The sequence below is a fragment of the Acanthisitta chloris genome, unplaced genomic scaffold (genome assembly GCF_000695815.1).
Source record: "Acanthisitta chloris isolate BGI_N310 unplaced genomic scaffold, ASM69581v1 scaffold15024, whole genome shotgun sequence".
Taxonomy (NCBI): Eukaryota; Metazoa; Chordata; class Aves; order Passeriformes; family Acanthisittidae; genus Acanthisitta; species Acanthisitta chloris.
In genome coordinates this window covers 93338-109074 of record NW_008671228.1, presented here as the reverse complement: position 1 = coordinate 109074, position 15737 = coordinate 93338, and the positions used below count along the sequence as shown (strand labels likewise).

The 15737-nt window shown below is 50.3% G+C and overlaps 2 protein-coding genes across 2 annotated transcripts in view; one reads left to right on the top strand and one right to left on the bottom strand.

Annotated features, from left to right (window-relative positions):
* The window catches only part of IL5RA (interleukin 5 receptor, alpha), an 11027-nt gene extending 8366 nt beyond the window's left edge, over positions 1–2661 (top strand). Inside the window, exons 9-10 of the mRNA XM_009074026.1 lie at positions 523–604; positions 2569–2661. Of these exons, the coding sequence (XP_009072274.1) occupies positions 523–604; positions 2569–2661 (175 nt within the window). The remainder of the gene's footprint in view (positions 1–522; positions 605–2568) is intronic.
* A 3197-nt stretch (positions 2662–5858) lies between these two features.
* The window catches only part of LOC103801607 (contactin-4), a gene marked incomplete at its 5' end in the record, with an annotated part of 91344 nt that continues 81465 nt past the window's right edge, over positions 5859–15737 (bottom strand). Inside the window, 9 exons of the mRNA XM_009074025.1 lie at positions 5859–6076; positions 7444–7612; positions 9131–9243; positions 9720–9906; positions 10469–10584; positions 11212–11446; positions 13080–13150; positions 13760–13909; positions 14637–14795. Coding sequence (XP_009072273.1) covers positions 5976–6076; positions 7444–7612; positions 9131–9243; positions 9720–9906; positions 10469–10584; positions 11212–11446; positions 13080–13150; positions 13760–13909; positions 14637–14795 — 1301 coding nt within the window. The remainder of the gene's footprint in view (positions 6077–7443; positions 7613–9130; positions 9244–9719; positions 9907–10468; positions 10585–11211; positions 11447–13079; positions 13151–13759; positions 13910–14636; positions 14796–15737) is intronic.

The following is a 15737-nucleotide window of genomic DNA, read 5'->3' as shown; positions in this document are numbered from 1 at the left end:
CTCTGCGCCCTTTCCCTGCCCCCTCCCCTTTCCCTCTGCACACAATTATTTGTGCTTGTTCTCCTGCCACGACACACAGGCCGTTCATGTCCTGACACCAGTCTGAGTGAGGGGCAGCCTGTCCTGGCTGTCCAAACGAGGTGCATGACAGCACAGCCCTGGGGAAGAGCAGGAGCCTGAGCTGACAGATCAGAGCAATTAATTTCTCTCCAGCCAGGCCTGTTGCTGCTACCAGCCCCAGCAGTGCTGGGTGGTGTGCTCAGCTGTGCTGGGAGAGGCTGATGGGGCAGAGGATCAGCCCATCCATGTCTCCAGGGCCCAGAGAGCTCTGAGAGGAGCCACACACCTGTCCCTGGGCTGGCACTGATCACCCACAGCTGTGACCCTTAGACCTGCTGCTGATGGAGTGGGACTGGGGCAGGGGCTGGGGGTGTGTCTCCCCTGGGCTTAGCCTGTGCTGCTTTGGGATACATCATCCTTCAGGAAAAGCAGTTCACATCCCTCTGCTGCTGTTTTTTGCAGAAACCACATCTGGAGCAAGCTGTTCCCACCAATTCCAACTCCCAGCAACAAATTCAGAGATCCTTTCCCAACCGACTACGAGGTAAAATAACATTTTAATCGCTTTTTGGTGCTTTTTAAAAAGATGGTCTAGTGTTTGTGTGCTGCTTTTTCCCTTTGTGGCTGGGAGCATATGGAATCATTGAGGTTGGAATCATCAACCTTTAACCAAATACCCCATGCCCACTAACCTGTGAAGCCTCTTACTGCTCAGTTAAAGCCTTTTGACCTCTTAGACTGTCTAATATCTTATTAAATGTGAGCTACATGGTCAAATGTGTTGTGCAAAGCATGCCAAGGGGAAATTCATGGGTTCAGTTAATGTAACCATGGGTACATTAGCCTTGACTAGGATTATAGTATCATTACCCATCAAATTTGGTATTTTCTGAGGCTGTTTCTGCAATCCTAGTTGCTGTGGTTTGTTCTCACTTGGATCTGTGGCCACCTCTGCTGAGGGCAGGTCCCAGTCTGCTGTAGCTCTGTGTCTGGGTTTGTTTGTAGATGTTGGGTTTGAGGAGGGTTGAAAATGAACAAAAGGGTTGAACGCTATTGTCAGAGCCTGGTTAACATGCACTGAATTTCAGGCACATGATGCCATACCTCTGGCTGCCCCTCTTGCAGGGAAAAGCACAGCCAGGCAGAGCTCTGCCCTGGCAGGGGCTGCAGGGTGAGTCCTGCAGAGCTGATTTAGTGTTAAACCCAACAATGGGAAACATGTTGCTCCCACTGTTAAGCTGGACTTAAGCCTTGTTACCTTTGCTGCTGCTTCCTGATAAAGATATTTGCCTTACATAGAAGATAAAACTCCTCCTTGTCTGCTCAAGGCAAGTGCTGCTCAGTAGCTTCATTTTCATTTGTCCCCTTTCAGCAGGGGCTTCATTTTTTTGGGTAGTGTTCTTACTCCATGCTCTGGTCAAGGAAACAGGCTTAAAGGATTAGCATGTAATGTTTGTTTTTAATTAAAGCTACTGGTGTAAAATAACACGGCTTAGGGTGTCACAAATAAGAATATGAGAAATAGCACACATTAATGCTGCAGCCAGAAAATAATGTGAGCTTGGAAATGCTGTTTCACAGCCCCCAAAGCAGCACTGCCCTGTGTGTAGTCATCACTTCGGGGGAGCTGGGTGTGGGTAGGGGTGTGATAGAGGTTGGGCTGGTGTGACTGAGCTTTCTGTGGCTCTGAGGGGGGTGACCAGCAAGAAGAGGTGAGGACACAACGCTGGTGGCTCTGCTGATGTCACCCAGGAGAGTGACGCCCTCAGCATCTCTTTGTTGTGGTCATTCAGTTCCTAAATTTGCAGTGTAAACAACAGGCCAAGGTGACGAAAGCCTCACGCCTGGGGTAGTGTGGCCAGCAGGGTCTGTGAGGAGCCCCCAGGGGCTCCCAGCAGCTCAGACACTGCTCCTGGGGCTCAGCCAGCCCTGCAGACCTGGTGCAGCTCTGCTCAGTGCCCCCACGGGGATGTGCTGCTGTGCATGCAGAAAAATCCCATGCCCCACACACAGCAAGGTGTCAGGCACTGACAGGCTGCCCAGGTGCACACACCATCCCTGGTGGTGTTCACATCCTTGTGGGTCTGCTGCTTTGTGATGGGATTTAGTGGGCATGGAGTGGTTTGATCTAAGATTGGACTTGATGATCTTGGAGGTCTTTTTTAGCCTTAATGATTCTATTATTTTATGCTCCTCCTGGAGCTCTTCATCCTTGCCTACCCAGGAGGGTCTGGTGGCCACTGTGGTCAACTGGACTGTGTAGAACATGCCACATGGGGGATTTGAGGCAGCAGGGGCTGCTGGCCTGAAGGACAGTGATGAGCAGCCCTGGGAGAACTTCCCCTATTGAACCCCATGTTATTTCTCAGCTCTTACAAAACATGTTGTGTGAATCCCTCTCTAATGGCCCAGTTTGAACCCTGGTGTTTTGCATAACATGTTGACTGTCCCCCAGCCCAAGCAGCCCAAGCCCCAGCTCAGCAGCTGAGAGAGGTGTTTGCTTTGCAGAGAGCACGGACCTGCACCAGTGACACGGAGACTGAGTGTGGCAGCTTTGCTGAAGACCTCTACTGCAGTGTCCTGGATGACTCTGTCTTCTGAGAGGCTGTGTCCCCAGCACACCATCTCCCAGCAATGCTGCTGAGGGCTTCATGTCACCTCCTCTGCAGCTCTGACCCCGTGGGGGAAGATTTGCTTCTATGAGGTGCCTCAATGCTGAGCTACTGAACAGAAAGTCCCAGTGTAAGCAGGATATAAGGACTGGGTAGGGAAGAAACACCTCAAAAGAGCTAATGGCTTTATTTGTCTGGTTGGCAGCTTAATCTTTTGGATACTTATTTTATTTAAACAACTCTGACAACTCAAAATGCAAACTGGGAGAGCACAGCCCAGGGTAGATGTGGTCTGGTGCTGACCCAAGTGGGTCAAACCTGAGGAAAAGAGTATCAGAAGCTGCAGATGACCCCAGTACTGTCATCCCTGTGCTGCCCTTGGGCTGGATGGGCTCTGGAGAAGCAGCTCCCTGCCCAGCTGGATGCTGCCCAGGGACCTCAGGATGGGGCAGGCACAGAGACTTGCCAGTGCTCATTTTCAGCCCGAGGCTCTTGCCTCTGGCAGCATGTGCAAAAGGACAAGAAGAGTTTGTGTTCCCTGACACAACAGAGTAAAGCTGAAGGGGGAAAACAAGAAAAAAAAAGGAAAAATGGCACCAACAGGTAAACTTCCTCAATTGCACCACCAAACCAAAGCAGCCTGGGAATGCAGAGCTTTCCATGTGCAGTCATGGGTGTGCCAAGGACTTCTTGGTGCTCTGGAGTCTGAGCTGCAGCAAGTTGAGCTCTCCTGGTGTGCACCTGCAGTCACTGTGAACATCCGAGCCCAACACTGCAGCCTGTTTTAATTCAGTATCTGTACCTTAGAAGTACCTTAGAAGAACCTTAGAAGAACCAGGTTTGAGCCAGCCTCAATTTCCATTCGGGATTTATGTTCCTTCCTTGTGTAAGTCTTGCAGAGTCCCTGCTCCTTCCAAGGACCCTCCTGTCCGTGGAGCTGGACAGAGGAAGGACTAAGCACATTAATGATGGAATTCTCTGCTCAGAGCAGAGAGAAACATTTATTCTGGTTTATTTTCTCTTCAAACTCAGCTCCCAACCCTGTGCATTCCTCCTGCCTCAGCTCTTTCCACTGCCTCCAGGAGCACACCACAGGAACATGCTCCTTGCCTGCCTCTGGCAATCTCACGTTCCTTTTAAAACATGGAATTGTGCCACTGGATCATTTGATTGTCACACTTGATTGCCAAGTGCAGTATTGCTCCTTTGGAATGCAGAGAGCATCACCCAGCTCCTGTGCTGCCCCTGACAATGGGCTGGGTGGATTTAGTGACTTCCAGCACCAAACTCCTCAGGAATCCAGAAGGATCAGCACAGCAGCAGTGCCAGACCCAGAGGGGCTCTGCTCTGGGCACAAGGTCAGTGATGCTCCCACACCAACCCCCATGAGCATGGACAGGTCATGACTCTACAAAAGACACATTATCACCCCAAATTCACCCACTCAGATTTATTTTGGTTAAGTTTTGGAAGCAGAATTAGAGCTGAGATGTAGAAGTAGAATTTTTTTCCTGCCTCCAAGAAGGTTTGACATAAAGCAAGTCGTGTATCTTCACATCAGTGACAGCCTCAGCAGGTGCTGAGGTAAAATCTCCCAGGATTTCTCAGTGGGCAGAAGGAAATGTGCAGGAAAAAGGCTTCTGGCAGACAGGTATCTTTACAAATGACAGAATATTTATTACCAATACCTTTAAAAAAAGATTACATCTGCTAGATCACTGATAAATATCATTTACACCGGGGAGAAAACTACAGCAGCTTTTTTTTAGCTTCATTTTTTTAGTTTTTTATTTTTTATAGTTTTTTTTGCTTTTCTCACTTTATTTTTTTTTACATAGAAGGAACCATATCAAACTAAGAAAGGAACACAGCTTGAAATACTGACAAATATTTCTCTGGTCAACACCCCTGACTTGTACACAAGTGGAATCCTGATTATGAGTTACTGAATAAATATAGTTAGAAGGTCTAAAAGTTAACTGTATTATTTTGTAAGCAAAAAGAGAAAAAAAAAAGTTACAGGCAAATTCAAGCTATCAGGAAAAAAACCCAGAAATAAATAGAGCACTGCAGCGCATTTCAATTGGAAAATTGTATAGAAAATTCCATCGCCTTTGACCTGTGCTGCCCATCTGGGTGAGCTTACAAAATGACCCCAGAGTAGCAAACAGTCCTGCCCATGAGAAGGATTCTGTCACTGGGGTGACTCTCACTGTGCCTTCAGGCAGCTCTGAGGAGCTTCTGCAGAAAGGCAAAACCTCCCCCAGGGACAACCTGTCCCTCCCCAGCTCATGGCACAGCTCCTTGGATGCTCCTGCTCCACTCCTCGTCTCCTCAGCATCATCTCCACAGTGGAACTAGGAAGGATGATGAGTTGTGTCCCAATGAGGGTGTTCAGAGCAGCTTCCTGTGCTCTCACCTCCTCGGGGTCTCCTTGGAACCCAAACCCCACAAGGCAGGTGGATTGAGCAGTGGTTTCTCCACTGGGACCTGTCCCTGTGCCACTCAAGGCAGAGGTCACACCTTTACCTTTGCAGTGTCTTCATCCCCTCCCAAGCTGGAGCTAATGATGAAGATGAAGCTATTCCAGGACAGCCACCATGGCCTTGCTGCTCGATGCCTGAACATTTGCTACACGTCCTGTAGTCCACAAACAGCCACAATCCGCGTGGGTTTTGCAAGATTATGGTGCTCCTACTGAGTGTTTCCAGCTTGTCTTGCTTTGACCTCTGGATGAGCCATGACACCTTGTGTGAGCAGCTCCTGACGTGCCACAGGAGCCACTCAGTGCCACCTGAGCTCAGCTGTGGCACAGAGCCCTGGCTCACTTCTGCCTTCCAAAACTGTACAGTGAAACCTGCAGCCAATTTCCTCCCAACACCTCTGAGCTCTCCATCAGAAAGGAAAAAATCCCAACCAATATTTTCATGATAATGTCATCCGTTGCATTTTTATAACAGCAGAGGAAAAAAATCAATATCTACATCATATGTTAACTTTAAAAAATTCTATAAAACACTAAATATATAATAAAAAATATGCATATAAGGACATATGTAAACTGCTTTGGTAACATCATATTACAGATGTTTTCAGTGCATTGCAGAGTTTCCAAGGAAACTTCAGACAAAGCTATATTTGCTTTGAGGAAGTATAATGCCATTCCTAAAGAAGCATAAACATTTGTTTTTTCCAGTAGTAAGATGTACTCGAACCACAATATTACTTAGTACTGGGTGTCTTCAAAACAACTAGCTAAATGTTGCTTATATTATAAAGAAGAAGTCCTCGTTGTCATCTTTGTCATAAAGTGGAGCGAGCTGTGAGGGAGAGGACGATGGTGCTGATGGCTGACAGGGCACAGGCGGCCGAGGGCGACGAGCCGGAGCCTCGCGCGGACGCGTCTGCGCCGGGACAGGGAGACAACCAGTGAGAGGAGACAACCACAGCACGTCAGGGCTGGAGGACACCTCTGGGGTCATCCAGTCCAACCATCAGCCTGTCGTCTGCCCCTAACCCAGACCCTCCAGACACCTCTCAGACGCCTCCAGGGGTGGTGACTGAGCTGGGCCCTCCCCAGTGCCCAATGCAGGGGGATGACACTGCCCTAGTGCTGCTGCCACACTCTGCTGCAGCCAGGCCAAGGTGTCCTTGGCCTCCTTGGCCACCTGTGCACACTGTTGGCTCCCACTGAGCTGTGCCACCAGCACTTCCAAGGCCCTTGGGACAAACACCTCTGTCCCCACTGCTCCCCCCACGTCCCTCACCCACCCCCAGACCTAACCCTGTCCCTCTGATGGAGCAGTGGTGGCAGTAGGGCCCCACAGCTCCCCTCCCTCCTCCTGCTTCAACCACCTCCACACCACGTGTCGCCTCTCCAACTGAATTTTAACTTCCCTTCCTGCCTCTGCTGTGTTCAGGCTACTTTTACAATTATATTTCACACCCAGTTCACTTATTATTTGGAGTTTTTCCCCCCGGTGCAGCTGTTGCAGAGCCAGCCTGGCACGACTCGGGTCCTGGGGGAGCCACACACCTGCTCAGTGACCCACTGCCTTGAGCCAAATCGGAGCTGACACGAGCTCCACTCTCCTTCCCTCTCCTGTGCCTGCTGATTAAATTCCTCTGCATGGCTTGCACAGCCAGGGTGCAGAGAGTTCTGCTTTCACCCAGGGTTTTTCACATTGCTGTAATTTTAATGCCACATTCCTGCATTGCAGAGGCTCCTGATTTAATGCAGCTTATAAACTGGGGCATTATTAATGGAAGATGGGACATGGAGATTTTGCCAAAGCCATGTTGGGTAATAAAATACTCTTTCTGTTTGTTCTCCTACACAACCTCATTTCCCTAAATAAATATTTATGCATCCAGCACACAATGGGAAATGGCTGTACAGGAGCCTTATAAATTTAAAAGCCTCTAACGCTGCATTTTGTATTTGGTTCTAGTGGATTGCAGTGAAACAATAGATTCAATGTCTGTATGGGTGTGGAAGTGAGAGAGTGGGGAGTGTCTAGAAAGCTTAAATACGAATCTAACTACTTTGGAGGGAGTTTATGGTTTCATCTTGGTTTGGGATGGGATCCCTGGGTGTCAGCTCCCTGCTGATTCAGCCAGGACACAGCCTGTCCTGCTTGGACTCACAGCCCTGGGCCCTGCAGGTGCCCTGGCAGCAGGAGAGGGGAGCAGAGTGTGCCCTGGCAGCAGGAGAGGGGAGCAGAGTGTGCCCTGGGCCCTGCAGGTGCCCTGGCAGCAGGTGAGGCCTTACTGGAGATCTTTGGGATCCGGATCTGCTCGCTGCTGCTGCCGTCGCCACCGTCGCTGAAGGGCCTGATCTCCACGATGTAGTCCTCGTCGAAGGGCAGGGACAGCTCCACTGAGGTCTTGTTTGTTTCTATTACAGACGTGCTGCTCTGCCTGTTCCACCTGTACAAAACCTGCAGCAGGGAGAGAGCAGAGAAGGCAGAAAGGGCAGAGCTGCTGCTGCTCTTTTCCTGCCCCTGATGCTCAGACATGGTCTGGGATCCCCCGTGGGATGTGCTGGGGACCCAACACCAGCAGATGGTGATGGTGTCTGGGCAGGGAGGTGATACTGGGAGGAGGGTGATGTTGAATCACAGAATGAATCAGGGTGGAAGAGACCTCTGAGATATCTGAGTCCAACCCATGACCTAACACCACCGTGTCAGTTAGACCAGAGCACTAAGTGCTACCTCCAGTTGCTCTCTGGACACCTCCAGGGATGGTGACTACCTGCTACAGCCCCTGGGCAAAACCTTTACCTTGATCAATCCCAAATGAATCCTGAGGCTTATTTATAGAGGTCAGAAACTTCTTATTATGCCTCCTCAGGAAACTGAGTTGGGACATTTGATGCAGTGCCACAAATGGTTTCCTAGAATAAATGACTCTTGTGAATGACCTTCTGAGATCTGGGAATTCTACTAATTTGTATCATAAATTATGACATAAAATATAAGATTTCTAGGGAAAAAAAGAAGAAAAATAGGCAAAGTTTTGCCATGAATCAGGAAAGAAATCCATCTGGCTGTGCTATCCTAGCAGATGTGTTAAAAACCCACTAGAGCCAGTTTGCTCTTTCAGGGTGAGGAGTCTCTCCCTCTTTCAACTGACTTCTGAATTTGCATTTCAAACCTGAAAGATGCAGTGAAAAGTTGGTCCAGACTGCTGAGGTTCATCTGAGGATGGGCTAAAGACCCTGAGGAATCATTTATGTTTGGTAACCCATACCATGCACCAAAGACACTCAGGATTGCTGGCACAGGCTCCGATGCCACTGGCAGCCCAGACTGGGAACAGCACACAGAGCATGGCCAAGGCCTCCACTGTCTCAGGCTCTCGTGGGAAATGTCTGCACAACTCAGCCCCCAAGGCAGCAGCTGGAAATCACACCCTGATGTCTTCTTTGGGCCAAATAAAACCCTTGTGCCACGTGATAGAGCTGAATTCATCCCAAGACCTCTCTCTAGTTAAATTATATCCTATTAAAACTGCAGCTAATGAGGGTTCTCTTTCTTTTCCTTTTGGCATTGCTTTCTGAAGAAAATGGGAGCTATTAAAAAAGCATTTTGTTTATCTGCAATTAAAGAGTCAACTTCAGCCTTTGGAAGGTTTCCACCAAAGGCAGGAGAGCAGTCCTAGAATCAGAACCATCAAGGCTGGAGCCTCTAGGCCCATGGAGTCCAAGCTCCCCTGCAGGTGGGAGCTCCAGAGGGAGGGGCAGGTGAAGGTGTGTGGGCTGAGACCCCCGTGGCTGCTCACAGGGGTGAGGAGGAGCAGTGGGAAGAATGTGCTCCCACTACACAGCCAAATCCTCTGTTTCTGGAGGAATGCTCCAGTTTTAACCTGGAAAACCATGCAGGTGCCACAAAAAAAACACCTTGTCTGGGCTTACTCTAGACCCCAACTTGACACTGGGTTATGGGAATACTCACTTTGTAGCCTCTCACTTCAGACTCATTGTCCAGTGCTTTCACCTGGTCCCAGTTCAGTATGATCTTGGAGTCGGATGAATTCCACATGATGTTCCCGGGGGGCTGACTCGGTGCTACAGCAAAACAGACAGGGCACTGTATTATTAAAGAGCAGCATCTCCCAGCTGGATCCCTCCCAGCACAGGCTCTTGCAGCAGACTGAGCCTGCCCAGGGTCCTGTCCCTCTGGAAAGCTAACGAGCTGCTTCACTGATCCGTGTCCTCAAGGTCACGGGAGGTGTGACACGACACAGTGCTCTAAATGAAGAAAGGATTCACTCAGTTGCTCAACATGCCTGAGACCAGAAGAAAAAAGCCCTCTTGAACACTGAGATAAATATTTAATCTGCCTGCAGAGCTGTGATTTCAGCTTTGCATGCTCTGCTTGCTGAACACCGGCGAGAGCTGACAAAACAGAGCAAAAAGGCTGAGGCTGCTGAGTCCTCTGCACAAAAACCTGACAAAGAGAGTCTCACAGCCCCTTCAGAGAGGGAGCTGGAAAACGAGAGGGGAGTGCTGGGGGAGCCCCCCAGGCCCTCCCACACACTCACGTGGCTTTCTGGTGGTGACGTTGACGGCGGCGCTGGAGGGTCCCGTCCCGGCCGTGTTGTAGGCCCTGACTGCCAGGTGGTACAGGGCATTGCCTCGCAGGTTGCTGACTCTGGTGGAGGTTTGATTGCCAACCGTGCGGATCCTCTTGGCGTTCTCTTCCTTCTCGTCGTGTCGCCAACACCTGACCTGAGCAGCAGAGTGGGACGTGTCCACCCCCAGCCACAGCACCACCCGTGGCACTGCACCCACAGCACAGCACCCACAGTCCCCACCTCCCTGGCTGCAGTGCTCCCACCCCAGGACATCACCATCTCAGCTGCTTCAAGCACGTTCCCCCCACAAAGTTCTGCTCTGCATTTCTAGCCACATCACACACAAAGATGTGTGATCATTTTTAACCATGTGAGAGAAATCTCTGTATACTGAAGAGGCAAAGGGAAGGGAAGTTTTTTAATGTGAGGGTGCCCAGGGAGGCTGTGGCTGCCCCAACCCTGGCAGTTTCACAGCCAGGTTGGATGAGCCTTGAGCAACCTGCTCTGCTGGGAGTGTCCCTGCCCAGGGCAGGGGCTGGGGCTGGATCATCTCTGAGCTCCATTCCAACCCCTGAACATACTATGAAACTACAAACAGACTCCAGGAACCACTGGCCCCATGGCAGGAGGAGCAGCCCCAGAAGAACTGCCCGTGCCATATCTCCATGTCTCCCCAAGGCTTCCTCCTGAAAGGCTCCTGTGCTGTGTTTCCATACCTCATATCCCTGTATTCTTCCTTTGTGCTGGTTCTCCCAAGGGGGAGCCCAAGAAACTTCAACATCTGAGGCAGAAAGACTTCTGGCCAGCACAGTGGTTGGGGCTCTCGTGGGCTCTGCGTAATGAAAAATAAAAGTTAAGACTTTTCAATGGGATGTTCAATTAGCCCCAAATTTCAAGGGATTTATTTTCCTCACTGCACAGGAAAAGCAAACAAACGTGCACATTTCAGACCAATGGGCTGTCAGGCTGGTGCCCAAGAAATAATAAGATGTCATTACTAAACTCAGCCCAGGACACCATGTACTGTAATTAGGACAAGTGGGAACATTTTCTAATCAGTGGACATTAATTCAGCCTAACTCTCCACGGAATTCTTTCCAGATTACATATTACTTTTCCATTAATATCAAAAGATTTCATTACGATTAATGTTATTTTAATGACTATGAAAAGAATTAATCAGGGCTCACCATTTATTATAAATCAGAGCAAGGCTGAGGTATCAAAGGATATGTCAAGGTGGATACTAAACCCTTTCAGACCTGGTCACCCCCCTGTGCTCAGTGATGGGAGGAGGGAGGAGGAGACCTCTAAGGTCACCGAGTCCAACCTGTCACTGCTGCACCCCCTAAATCCTAAACACATCCTCCAGTGTCACAGCCAGACACCCCTGGACACCTCCAGGGATGGTGACTGCAGCATGTCCCTGGAGGTGAGAGTGCTGAGCTCCTGGCCCTACCTTCCTCCGCGGAGTAGACGACGGTGACGGGGCTGAAGGAGCCCTCGCCCTTGTTGTTGTACACCCCAACCTTCACTTCGTAGGGCGAGAAGGGCGGCAGCGTCTCGTTGCGGAAGACGTATCTGGCGGCGTCCGGGGAGGCCACCACGGTCTGCATCCAGCTGACCGTGCCGAAGGGCCTGAAGGCCACCACGTAGCCAAAGCCACCTCCGTTCTGCAGCTCCTCAGGCACTGTCTGTGGGCAGGACAAGGCACTCTCAGCAGCAGCACACGTTTCCCTCCCCGGCTGCTGCCTCTCGGCTCTGCTAAAGCTCCTAAACCTCCACTGGTTTAGGACAGGAGGTGGACAAGGTCCTACTGCACACCCGACCTGCATTCATCCCTCCCCATCTCTGCTACAGCCTTGCTGCTCCCCCAGAGAGAAAGCAGCACCTCCAGGAGACACTTCCAGGACTTATTTCCTCTTCCTCCACGGACTAGACGGAGCCTCTCTTAATGATGTAATTTTAGGCACTGCAAAGACTAAGAGTCTGAGGTTTGTTGGGGTGAAGCAAGGACAGAGTTCCTGCTTTCCTGCTTATGTAAGTGCACATGGAGCCCTGAAGAACACATCCTGGCAATGTCCCAGCCAGTGCAGGGCTCCTAGTCCCTCACCGGCCTCAGGCTACAGTGTCCCAGCCCAGGGAACACATCCCACACGGTGTGACCTGTCAGATGGCGATGGCAGGAGCAACTTGGCACAGATGTGGTGAAGAAAGTGCTAGGTAACACCTAGAAGAAACAACCTGTCACCTCCAGGTCCCTTCTGGGCACACTGACATGTCCTCCTCTCAGGCCTGCAGCCCCTGAAAAGCTGAACCAAACCCCAGATACACCAAAACCCAAACTAAAATGAGCAGTAATTATGAGCTACTCTCTCAGAGTGTCTGTGGTGCCTAAGCATGTGCAGGGGGCTCTGCTGTCCTGCACTCTGCTGCTGACTGCACTGCAAGGCTCACAGAGCACACCAGCCCACAAAGAAAATGCCTCTGGACATTGAGACGAGAAAAATGACTGTTCTATCAAAACACAAATTATATATTGTGCAAATTACCACTCAGAGCCTTGGCTGATGCTCCTGCCATGTGTGTCTTTGAAACATATTGCAGCATCTTTAGGAGACATGGCGTGGCTAATTAGCCCAACCGAGGAGGAAATGCAGCACTTTGAGCTGTGTGGGGAGGACAAACCCCCACTTACGGGTTTTTAATAACCTCAGGAACATCCCTGGCAGTTCACTCTGCCACAGCCTGGTCAGAAACGGTGCTAAATGCAAGTGTTAGCATGTCTAGTGAAGTTCATTATGAGGAGAAATATGCCAGCTGCATCCCATCACCACAGGAAAACACGAGCAGACAAACGACTGAGGCTCTAACCACGACTGCCTTCAGGAATACTAAACGTGTGTCATCCCTGGGTCTCCTCTTGCTGCTGCCATAGCAGCAGTGAAAGCCACAATGCCCCGTGCTAGCCCTTAACCATGTGCTGCCCTCCATCCCAGCTCAGTGAGCAGGGATGCTGCCTGGAGCCAGCACAGCCGTTCTCAGCCAGGCCAGGATGTGCCCAGACTGTTTATCTCAGGTGGCTTTGCCCACCCACGTGTTGCTGTGGGGATGTGCTGGGAGTCAGGAGCAGCAGAGCTGGTGTTGAAACACCAACCCCACTACTCCCCATGGGCCCTGCCCAGCACTGCCCTGCTGGCTGCTCTGGGAAGTGGTTTAGCTCTGTTTTAATGTCTGGGTTGTTTTTATCACTCAATCTGGGTCTTTTTTTACTGCAAGCCATTTGAAATCTACAGAAGGTTTGCTGAGGTCTGGGGTGGGACTCACCTCCCATGTAATGACCAGCTCGGACTTGCTCCCTCCACCTCCACTGACATTAGCTGGAGTCACTTCAGGAACTGCAGAGAAAGAGATGCAGGAGATGCATGTGTGAAACCAGAAAAGCACTGAGATGGAACAGACCTACACAGTGACAGGATGTTTCTGGCCTTCCCCTGCTGCTACCAGGAATGCTATTAAAGGGACTAATTTGCCATGGCAAACAGCACATTAAAATATGTCAATAATAGTATATTAAAAGTATGGCAATTAACTTGTGTATTCAGGCTCTAATTGTTTAGTTTAAACATTTATCTTCCATAAAAAAAGGGCTTTTATTTATTTTCCTGTTTCATATTCTGTCCTGGTAAAACTGAAGAGAGGAGCCACCTGCCAGGGGGTTCCATGGTGGAGGCATCTCTTAGCACTGAGGAGAACTTGTCCCACAGGATTTAGCTCTGTTGCCCACCACTACTTCACAGAATCACTGGGGCTGGAAAAGACCTCTGAGATCATCAAGTCCAACCTATAACCCATCACCACCTTATCAACCAGACCACGGCCCCGAGTGCCACGTCCAGTCTGTCCTTAAACCCTCCAGGGATGGCAACTCCACCACCTCCCCGGACATCCCCTCCAGTGTCTAATCACCCTTTCTGGGAAGAAACTCTTCCCAATGTCCAACTCACGAGCTTCTTCAGTTCTTCTCTTCTCTGAGGGCCTGCTGGGCTCCCCAATGCCGATGTGGTTGGCAGCCACCACCCGGAACTCGTACTCCACCCAGGGGTTCAGCCCCACCACGGTCGCTGTGAAGGTCCTGCCGTCGATGATCTCTGGAACTAGGAGACAGCAGAGGGTCAGGAAGGCAAGGAAACCCACTGAGATACTAAAAACTGCTGGAAAAGGGTACAGAGAAATCTGATTTCCTTAGAACTGAGAGTTTGATATAAGTACAGAGGACTGATAAACCTTTTCTCATCTTTCTAACATTTTACTAACTGCAAAGTGGCCCAAGAGGAGCATTAAACCATTGTGCTTTTAGCCCAGAAATTCCTGCTATTAAGGAGTTTCTCCTAAATCGTCACTGTTCGAAAACAAAGTGTCGAGACAACAGGCTGAAAGGGGGTTTGTTTTTCTCTTTTTAAAACACACTGTTCCCTCTATTTAATGGTTACCAGAACAAAATTAACCTCTGACGGAATGAGCAATTACATCATGGGATTTTTCCCTCTATCAGGAAAATAATTCTACCTAAAGATAGGCCAGATGACACAGCCTGTCCCTGAGGGATGTCTTTATAGACCACAATTACTGTTGTATATCTCCAGCGAGGCAACAAAAGCTAGGAATTCATTCTGCCTTCCCTTAAACATTCATGAGAAAAATGGATGAGTAATAGCACTGACTGGACCCTAAATCTTTGGGTTGCCAAACCTGAAACTAGTTAATAAGAGCAGTGCTCTGCAGCCAGGGAAATTGCTTCTCACACCAGGGAGCAGAGCGGCAGCGCAGACCTGACGGACGTGTCTCCACGTGGAGCTCCAGGGGAGCAGGACATGCACCTACCTGTGCTCACTGCTTGCCACCCCACCGAGAAGGGCGTCCTGGCCTGCACAACATACATGGTGATTGGGCTGTGGTTGTCTGCTCCTGCCCTCCAGGACAGCTGGGCCGTGGTGTCGGTCACCTCGTCGATCGTCACACCCTCCGGGGGACCTGGGGGACCTGGGGGAGGTCACAGGACACAGCGGTGGAGGCTTTGGAGGGACTCGAGGAAGGAGAGCTCTGGTCATCTTCCCTGACTCAGGACAGTGAAATCCCTGAGAGGGGTTAGTGCAGCCCCAGCTCTCGTGGCCTGGGTAGGACTGGGAGGCCTGGGGAGATGCACCAGCATCATGTCCGAGGAGGGACCAGTATGTTCTGCTTCACTGCTGGGTTCTTTTCAACCAGTGAAGCACTGTAGGACATCTCTCCTCTCTCATACAGCCACTGCTGCCAGTGGTGGTACCTGAGGTGCAGACTCCTCCCCTCTCACAGAACCACAAATGATTTGGGTTGGAAGGACCTCAAAGCTCATCCCATCCCACCCTGCCCTGGCAGGGACACCTCCCACCAGCCCAGGCTGCTCCATCCAACCTGGCCTGGAACACTCCAGGGATGGAGCAGCCACAGCTGCTCTGGGCACCCTGTGCCAGAGCCTCAGCACCTCACAGGGAGGGATTCCTGCCCAATATCCCACCTAACTCTGTCAGTGGGAAGCCATTCCCTGTGTCCTGTCACTCCATGCCTTGTCCAAAGTCCCTCTCCAGCTCTCTTGGAGCCCCTTATATACTGGACCACATTACCCTTCAGGTACTTAAGCAAACTCTCCTGTTGCATCTCACTCTGTGGACTGAAGTTACTCTCATATGACATTCAGAGAGCAGGACATGTTTAAATATCTAACATACCCTGAAACCTCATTCCCTGTGTCCTGTCACTCCATGCCTTGTCCAAAGTCCCTCTCCAGCTCTCTTGGAGCCCCTTATATACTGGACCACATTACCCTTCAGGTACTTAAGCAAACTCTCCTGTTGCATCTCACTCTGTGGACTGAAGTTACTCTCATATGACATTCAGAGAGCAGGACATGTTTAAATATCTAACATACCCTGAAACCTTATCCTG